Source organism: Penaeus japonicus, unplaced genomic scaffold (genome assembly GCF_977035675.1).
Source record: "Penaeus japonicus unplaced genomic scaffold, GWHDUDI00000001_assembly GWHDUDI00000039, whole genome shotgun sequence".
Taxonomy (NCBI): Eukaryota; Metazoa; Arthropoda; class Malacostraca; order Decapoda; family Penaeidae; genus Penaeus; species Penaeus japonicus.
The window spans coordinates 18,740,913-18,750,912 of NW_028234441.1; the positions used below are offsets into that span (position 1 = coordinate 18,740,913).

At 49.0% G+C, this 10,000-nt stretch overlaps 1 protein-coding gene across 1 annotated transcript in view; it reads right to left on the minus strand.

Annotated features, from left to right (window-relative positions):
* Window positions 1–10,000, minus strand: part of LOC122253144 (calcium-activated chloride channel regulator 1) — a 50,031-nt gene that overhangs the window by 12,834 nt on the left and 27,197 nt on the right. Inside the window, exon 2 of the mRNA XM_043015960.2 lies at window positions 1,074–1,371. Coding sequence (XP_042871894.2) covers window positions 1,074–1,371 — 298 coding nt within the window. The remainder of the gene's footprint in view (window positions 1–1,073; window positions 1,372–10,000) is intronic.

A 10,000-nucleotide genomic window follows, 5' to 3' on the forward strand; every position in this document is an offset into this window, starting at 1 on the left:
AGAGAGAGAGAAGAGAAGAGACACACACACTATATATATATATATAATATATATATATATATATATATATATATATATATATATATATATATATATATATATTATGATCTGTCTAGGAAATACAACCGACAGATTTGGCAAAGAATGAGTGTATGGACAACGCACAGATGCATACTATCTATACATACTGTATAAGTGTTTGTGATGTAGTTTATCTGCCTATCTATCTATCTATCTATCTATCTATCTATCTATATATATATATATATGTATATATATACATACATATATATATATATATATCTGCATGTGTGTCTGCATCACAGAACCCTCCTGCAGCGGTCGCGTTGAAGGAAGGCTTCCGTGTGTCCCGGCTGTGACCGGCGAGGATGTCCCTCTCGTAGCGACACGGCATCTCGCTTAAGCATCGTAAAGGCAGGCCGCCCCGAGGGAGGACGGGCGGCGAAAAAAATGACCTATTGTAAGCCTGATTACAAAATATGGCATACCTTCAGCCCCTCCCCCAGCCCCTACCCCTTTGCGTGACCTAACGGCACATCAGCCCTTCTCCCTCCTCCCCGTCCCCCTCTCCCGTGGCGGAGGAAGGGCAATCCCGCCCCTATGTCCCGGTGGCACTAAGGGCGAGAATGGCCTCTCGATACCCGAGGGTTTTAAGCTTTAATGGCCGCAGCTCCGAGGTGTTCCGCGACCTGCACGAGAAAGGATGCCGGGTCATCGTTTTCTGTTGACTCAGACACGCATTTTCTACCTCGCAGCGGTAACTAAGCTATTATCATGCCGGAGGAATGTGATGCATCGAGGGGCTGATGCGGGGTCTGAAATTGCTTGAAACAATCTTCCCTCTCCCGGAAGAGATTGCCTGGAAGCTGACCTTAGGGACGACCTAGCGGGGCCACGACCTCTCTCCTCAGGGGCGGTGTGAGTGTAGGAGTGTCCCCGACGGAGAGACTGCTGTGGGCAAGGGCCTCCTGAGTGCACCTGTGGAAAGCTAGCGAGCGCATAAAACTTTTAGCCCTGTTTTAGAACAGAGGGGTCATTGAGACAGTACGTACCTGCGAGCGCCGACGCGTTGCCTGTGAGGCTCTGGTGTCCGAGCGAGACGTAGTCGCCGTGGTGGCCGCAGCCGCGGGAGTGGAGCGTCCAGGGGCGTGTGCCGTGCTGGGGGTGGCGCCCCTTGCTCACACGAAGGTCCGCTGCCGTCCAGCTCTCTCCTGCGGCGTCGCCCAGCGCGCCCAGGGCGGAGCAGGGAGACGCGCCCCACGACGGCGGGACCAACACCGTCACCTCGCGGAAACTTGCGCGGCCGCGAGTCGCCGCGAAGAGTGTCCTGGAGGCGGCGCGGACGGTGCGCTGTGGGAGAGAGAGCGGGGTTAGCATCAGGGGAAGGAAAGCACCTGCTTTGTACTTCAGACAAACGCTGTCAGTGCTTTATTGACCGTAACTAGCTTTCTACTGCATATAACTATCTCATTATCGCTTCGCACCCCCCCCCCACACACACAAACGCACAACTTATGTGACTCTGCTATATTTAGGAAAAGGATCTCCAGACATCCTGCACACGAGGCGAGGCACAAGAAGGATCTCTGTTCCGCTCGAGTCAAGGCTGTCAAGGATATCAAAGGATCTTAAGAACTATCAAAGGAAGCCACCTCCGCTGTTGCCATCGCGAGAGCAATGCATTGGCAGGAGGAGGAGGAGGAGGAGGAGGAGAAGAAGAAGAGATACCTGCTTGTGCTGAGTATCACCTTCAACCCCTCCCTCTATCCACCCCCCACCCCACCCCTCCCCGGCTATTGCTCCACTCCTCCCTCCCCCCTATTCACCCCCTCTCCCTCCCCCTCCATGACCCCCCTCCCTCTAGCCCCTCCCCCCTCCCTCGCCCATTCTGGCCCTCTCTGCTTCTGCTTCTGATGATTCTCCTCTGCTTTGGCATTATTCCCCTTTATTCTGTCCTTCTGTGTTCCTCTCTCTTACTTTTTGTCAAGTTAAGGCAGTTAAAAATAGACATTGAGAAAGAAAGAGAGAGAAGAGAAGAGAAGAGAAGTGAGAGAGAGAGAGAGAGAGAGAGAGAGAGAGAGAGAGAGAGAGAGAGAGAGAGAGAGAGAGAGAGAGAGAGAGAGAGAGAGAGAGAGAGAGAGAGAGAGAGAGAGAGAGAGAGAGAGAGAGAGAGAGAGAGAGAGAGAGAGAGAGAGGGAGAGAGATAAATAGATAGATAGATAGATAGATAGTTAGATAGATAGATAGATAGATAGAGAGAGAGAGAGAGAGAAGGAGAGAGAGAGAGCGCAATATAAATTGGATATGAAACTAATATCATAATCATAAACTTCCTTTCTTTCCTAAGCTAATGACGGCAAAACGGGAAAATAGGAAAATGAGAAAAAAAGAAATGCTGCTGATGGTAATGATGATGGCGAAGAACTGACCCTCGCGTCGGGCGTAGGGTCTCGGGGGCGTGGCCAGAGGGCGTGGCCAGAGGGCGTGTCCCTGGGTAAAAAGGGGTACAAGACGGCGTACAAATAACAGCTCATTCCGGCCGAGCGGTTATAATGTATTCAGGTAATGCTGCGCTCGAAGAGGGGCTAGAACGTATCCATCATGTGGTACAACACCAAGGCGGGCTACTAGAGCGTATTCAGATATCAGTGATCCATCTCGATAGGCTTACACGCTCTCTTAAAATAAGTGAGCCTACTTTATGGACTCACCCGAGCCATCAGGGCGCATTCAGGCTTTGTCAGTCGAGGGAGCGGCGCGGCGCTTAAATGCGCTTCATTCGCAGCGGCTTTTGCTAGCTCGGGCTTCTCGGTTCTTCACTTCGATACGACGAGCGTATTCAGATATCGCTGATCGATCAAGGCCTCTATTAACTCCCCCCGCAAAAGAGGAAGAAGAAAGAAGAAGCAAAAGAAAGGCAATATAAGACAAGTCAGATCACTTGAACCCGAAACAAGCTCTTCGAGGAGGTAGGGTCTAGAGCGTATTCAATTATCCGCCTCCAGAGCGGGTATGTGCTAGAGCGCCATCCATTACCGCGAGAGCGACCGGGCCTTACTAGAGTGTATTCAATTATCGGCGAGATGGCGGAGTCTAGTCGCCGATCCATCACCCTAACCGACGCATGAGTGAACACAAGGCAAAGCTTAATGAATACCAGGACAGACAAAGCGCGACTCTATGAACACTGGACACAAGGTCGATTTTCGCCCGCGTGCGTGCCAGAATTAGAAATGAGTGTGTTCTTTCTGTGAGACGTTTTTCTCTCTTCCTTTCTTTCAAAGATATGTAAACTGAATGACCAAACAGGAAGAAAGGAACCTGCATCCCAGAGTTCATTCTCATGAGCGGACACGTGTGCGTGTGTGCGGAAGGTGTGTGTGTGTGTGCACAGAGCCTCAGTGGAAGCTGTGTCGTTTGTGCGTCTGATCAAAATTCGCGATGTCTTCCTGGTGCGGTGAGGGCGGCGAGGAGGGAGACACGGGCGGCGGGGCGGCGAGGAGGGAGACACGGGCGGCGAGGAGGGCGGCACGGGCGGCACGGGCGGCGATGGCATGGAGGACGATTCGAAATGTCAACAGTGGTGACATTAGCAATGACCATCCGTTAAACAGTCGATGAAAACGGTGGTGAAAATAACCAAGGCTTCTAGAAATAGAAGGAAAGATTCGTTTAACTAACAATGTAAACATTTGGTAGCTTTCCATGAAGAAAAATACCAAAATTCAATGAAGTGCTTAAAATACAACACTATATTCTGAGACACTATCACCGAATCCTATCACAGACTCATTTAAATTACCAATATAATGACATTCCATTTCATTTGTCACGTGAAAGTATCCGGACAAGTGATTTAAAATGCCGATTGTGAAAGGACTCGGTCGGCTGCATCCGATCGGGCCGGCACTGGCTTCGTCTTCCGGAGAGTCAGGTCATGCCGATGACAGTTGTGAGCACGACTAGCGAAGGAGGGCGTGGGCGAAGGAAGGAGGATGGGAGAGATAAGGGCAGGATGAGCATCTACCTCATCCCCTTATCTTCGTCTTCCTCCCTCCCCCCTCCCCCCCTCCCGTTCCTCCTCCTCTCTTTCCCTCTTCCTCCCTGTATTTTCATCCTTGTCCCTACCCCTTCCCCTCCTCCTCTTTTCTCTTCCACCTTCCCCTTCGTCCTCCACGTTCCTTCTCCACCTCCTCCTCCTCCTTCTCCGCCGCAGGACAACTCCATGGTAATGTTAACTACAATTAACATCATCGAGTCATTAGTCATTCAGGTGTTTGCCTTTAAGTGTTCCTCCGTCCTCTCCTAATGAATAGTCAATCACACACACACGCACACATACGCACACACACGCACACACACACACACACACACACACACACACACACACACACAAATACACACACACGGACACACACACTTATGAATATCAATAATTGCTTATATTTCAAATCCCAAATCACTAAAGATACCCATAAACGAATAAATAAATAGATTAATAAACAAGCAAATACAAATGCCAGAATCACACACGCACACAAATGAAGTCCGTTAAGAAACAAAATAAGAAAGAAAAGAATGAAGCAACGAAGCCAGAAGATCTCCTTTATGCGACCTCGGTTTAGTAAACATGACCAAAACGAGCCAAGTTCCTCAGGGTTACGTTGTGTCGCGAAGTGATAAAGGAACCTCAAAATCCCTTTCTTCTCTCCCTTAGGGCGGGCTGTCCCACGCAAGGAGAGAAAGGACCTTTTGGGACGGCCCTGATTTTTAAAAGCGACGGGAAGGACAACCCTTTTATCAGGAGAAGAGGGTAATAGGGAAAGGGAGAAAGAGTGTCAAAGAAAACGGAATGGCATGCGATGGACTTCAAAGAAAATGGGTTTAAAGGGAAACAAAACAATCTAAATGGTCTAATACAGGAAAGTGCTTTTCTATAAAAATAAAAGCATTAAACAGCAACACCATACATCACTTAAAAATGGAATAAAAAAGGAGAATTAATGTCAAGGAAGAGAAAAAAAAAGGGAATAAAATAACCAAATCAAGGAAAATGTGTCAGTATGATAGAAAACGTGATTCCGTCCCATAGAGAACGCGGAAGCGAAGTGGCCAAGGGGATTCTCTCCTATTTTAAATTCCACCTTCTTGTTTCCTTTCTGTTCAAGTGTTCGTTAAGTGGTCCATCTTCCCCGTAATGAGCGGCGACCGGGACAGTCGGGCCGGACCGGGAATGAATCCCCGACACGCAAGATGCGCATAAAGAGGCTGTCGGACACGTCTTGGAGCCTGGGAACCACAGCCTCCACTGACGCACACAGGCCTGTAGGTTCATACACGTGCACATAAATGCAAATATGCACATTCATACATACACATGCAAGCACGTCTTGATATCCACACACACACACACACACACACACACACACACACATACACGCGTGCACTATTGCACATACAGAGATGATTCTTATAATGGCGACCAACGGTATTTTAATCATTACCATTGTTGTCGTTATTGATTTATATTATCGTTTGTAATATCGTCATCGCTAATTAGATTATATGATAATAATTTTATCAATATTAATAGTACTACTACTACTAATGATACTGTAATAATAATGATAATAATAAAATAATGATAATGATAATAATAAGGATGATAAAATAATAATAATGATAATAATACAAATCTTCCGAGCCAAGAACCATGTCAGAATAACACAAAGGACTCTCTTCCCAAGCTTGTATTGAAGTGAAACGCGGCGTGTACTGTCCGTAGAATTCCAAGCACCGCCTGTGGCCGTCATCTTTTCCTGATCGAGAGATTTTCAGATGTTCTTTCCTAACTCGCTACCTCGTCTTCCTCCGTCGTCCGGCCTTATCTCTTCCTCTCCTCCTCCCCCCCCCTCCCCTCCCTCTTCCTCGGAGACTACTAGGGCGATTTTCATGCATGATTTCTTGCGTCGAGTCAGGCCGGCGCGCACCCGAGCGGCAAATGTATGTATCGCCAATCAGTTCCTCCTTCTACCTCTTCCTCTTACTCCCCCACCCCCCTCGCTCTTCTTCCTCCTCCATTTCTCCTTCGCGTCTTCCTGCTTTTCCTCCTCCTCCTCCTCCTAGTTCTCTGCGTCTCTCGCATCTCTTTTTTTACTCTTCTCTTAGGACTTTTTTTCCCATTAATTTGATTTTCCGAATATCTAGCAAAGACTTTGCAACATGCATAATAATCAAATTATATGAAACTCGATACCTAAAGTCTGTAATGCTACGTCATGTTGCAGCTTTGCATGCAGTCCATTAAATACCTTGCAGTCATGCCCAGTGGTGAATACTGTGTCTCCTCTAAGGAATACGGTATGCCCACACATGTGCCCCAGAGATTCCGCCGCCAAAGAGGGGTCCCGAGTGCCCTATGATCCCCCCTCCCCCCTCCCCCCTCCCCAGATGCCCAGACTACGGCCGCGATAGCATCGGCCGGCCGCCCCGGCGTTGTGAGTTATGGCTTTTATCGTCCAAGAGTACCTGGGCCGCCATAAATAATATGGAAGGGACAATAAAACATAAGAGCAGAGAGGATCAATAAAAAAACTAAGATCGGGCATGGACAGCCACGGGAAGGCCTTGTGTCGCCGAGGGACCGAGGGAGAACCGAGGGAGAACCAATGGAGAACCGAGGCAGAGAAACGGCGAGGAAAAAAAAACAAGAAGAAGAGCAAGTGGGACAACGTGCCGCCATGTGCGTCGTCGAGTATCGGCCGATGAGAGGAAGCAATCAGATCTCTCACTCACTTTCTCTCTCTCTGTCTCTCTGTCTCTCTCTTTCTCTCTCTCTCTCTCTGTCTCTCTCTCTCTCTCTCTCTCTCTCTCTCTCTCTCTCTCTCTCTCTCTCTCTCTCTCTCTCTCTCTCTCTCTCTCTCTCTCTCTCTCTCTCTATCTATCTATCTATCTAGCTCTTTCTTTCTCTCTCTCTGCCACACATAAACGCGATTCCACTCGAGCGAAGGGACAGCCTATCGCCCGAGGGGGAGTTTCGAAACCTGTCACTCGAGGGGTAACTCGGAGGACCGGCAATTACAGAGACAGTATGGGGAGGTCAGCGCTCGAGGGCCAGTATGGAAGGGTGAGCGCTTGAGCGGCAGCATCTGTATCGGGCTGGCGATCTCTCTTGAGCTAACCATGCTCGCATAATCATCAGATCTTGGCCCGGTTTCCCTTGAGTGGAGCCTTTACCGGCCGCTTTCGCCCCCCCCCTCCCCCCGCCCGCCTCTTCCATCTCTATCTGTCAATCTGACTGCCGGATTGTCTGTCTGTCTGTATGTCTGTCTGTTTGTCTGGGTGTTTGGCTTTCTGGTTATCTCTCTGTCTCTTTCTCTACCTCTCTCTCTCTCTCACTTTCCCTCTTCCTCCCCTCCTCTCTCTTTCTCTCATTCTCTCTCTCTCTCTCTCTCTCTCTCTCTCTCTCTCTCTCTCTCTCTCTCTCTCTCTCTCTCTCCTCTTTTCCCCTCCTCTCTCTCTCTCTCCCCTTCTCTCTCTCTCTCTCTCTCTCTCTCTCTCTCTCTCTCTCTCTCTCTCTCTCTCTCTCTCTCTCTCTCTCTCTCTCTCTCTCTCTCTCTCTCTCTCACTCTCCCTCTTCTCCCCCCTCCTCTCTCTTTCTCTCTCTCTCTCTCTCTCTCTCTCTCTCTCTCTCTCTCTCTCTCTCTCTCTCTCTCTCTCTCTCTCTCTCTCTCTCTCTCTCTCTCTCTCTCTCTCTCTCTCTCTTTCTCACAATCCTCTTCTCCTTCCTCCTCCCAGAAACCTGTCCTAGGAAATCTTATACCTCCTTCTCCCTCTTCCTTTCTCTCCTTTCCTTCCCACGCCACAAAGCGACCATAACCTCCTATTCTCTATTCCCATTTTCTTCTTGTTTTTTACCCGTTTTCTTTCATAGATATAAAGGAGTGACTAATTTTTTTTAATGGCGCGGAAAAAACGATTCTTTGATGCTGTAAGCGGTCTTCAAGAGGTAATGAAATACTATTGAGTATCGTTCAAAGGCATTTGGAAAAGAGGAAAGGAAGATGTGATGAAGAAAGGGAAGGGATAAGGTAGAAGACAAGTCGGAAGTTAGAAAAGAAAATGGATAGATAAACGTTTCGGAATTCCGTCGCCGAAACTACCTGTCTCGAGATAAATGATCGTGGGAGAATCTCTTTCCTTGCTTCCCGACGTCTTGTCTCTTCTCTCATCGCCTATCCTCTTTCCTTGCTTCTCCTCCCAAGTTTCGTCGCTCTTCTTTCATTTGCTTATTTTACCCTCTAATTCAACTTCCAATGTCCTTCCCTCTGAAGTCTTTTTCCATCCTCCTTCCCTCTGATTTTTTTTTTCTCCCGTTCCTTCTATTTCTCCTTCCTCACACCGTGGGTTCTTCTCTATTCCCCCCCCCCTTCCTCAGATCTATCACCACCCTCTTTCCTCCCTCCTTCCCTCCCTTCCTCCTCCCCCTTCCCCTCCTCTACGACGCAGATGTGACGTATCTCGTCCACAATCAGCTGCCGACGTCACCAGCCTCCATCTCCCTATGCGATCTCCGACTACGGCTTCTCAGACTCCCTACCTCCCTCCCTCCTTCCCTCCTTCCTCCCCCTCCATTCTCCCCTTCCCTCCCTCCCTCCTCTCCCCCCGTTCTCCCCTTCCCTCCCTCCCTCCTCTCCCCCCGTTCTCCCCTTCCCTCCCTCCTCTCCCTCCCTTCTCCCCTTCCCTCCTTCCCTCCCTCCCTCCCCCCTCTCCCCACGTTCTCCCCTTCCCTCCCTCCCTCCTCCCCTTCCCTCCCTCCCTCCTCTCCCTCCTCCCCCTGCCTCCCTGGCGAGCCGAGACCGCAACGAGGATTCCTGCGTGGCTCGAGGCGCCCGTGACCCAACCTGAGGGGGACCCAAACCTCGAACCCCTCAGGAGTCAACCTCAAGATACACACTTTAAACCCTGGGGAGTAACCCTAAGATGCCCCGCTTAAACCCCGTGGGATGAGCCTCGAGATGCTCCTTTTAAACCCCAGGGAGTAAAGCTCAAGAAGCCACCTTTTTAATTAAACCCCGGGGGCTGAACCTCAAGGTGTCCCTTTTGAACCCCGGAGAGGAAGTCTGGCGGCGGGGAAACTCGACGTCGAGAGCGCTTCCTCGACATGTTTCCCAGCCGTCGAAGTCTCCGAGGGCCTGATGCTCGACAGGCGAATCGGCTCACACACACGCACATACTATCACACACACACACACACATACAGTCACACACACACACACACACATAGAGTCACACACACACACACACACACATACAGTCGCACACACATACAGTCACACACACACACACATACAATCACACACAAACACACACACATACACATACAGTCTCACACAAACACAGACACACACACACAGACGAAATAACAAACAGACAGATAAATCGATAGACAACTGCGATAGACAGATACACAAAGACAGCTTGAGAGCTGCTAGATCGGTTAATCTGAATGTAAATGATTGCATCTGACTGAAAGTTATAAATCTTTCTCTCTCTCTCTCTCTCTCTCTCTCTCTTTCTCTCCATTTCTCTCTCTCTCTCTCTCTCTCTCTCTCTCTCTCTCTCTCTCTCTCTCTCTCTCTCTCTCTCTCTCTCTCTCTCTCTCTCTCTCTCTCTCTCTCTCTCTCTCTCTCTCTCTCTCTCTCTCTCTGAAAGTTGGAAAGGGACAATAATGGGAAAATGTCCGATGGTTGATTATTACGATTACCATTACCAACATCAACATTATTACTACTAATATCCTCATTACCATAATAACAACAATATCAATTATAATAAAAAATAAAAAGAGCATTATCAGTGAAACATTTTATGCCTTTAAACATCATTATAATTTTTGAGTAGATTAGAGGGTATCTTTCTCGCCGCCTCTCGCTCTTTCTCGCCCCCTCTCGCTCTTTCTCGCCCCTTCTCGCTCTTC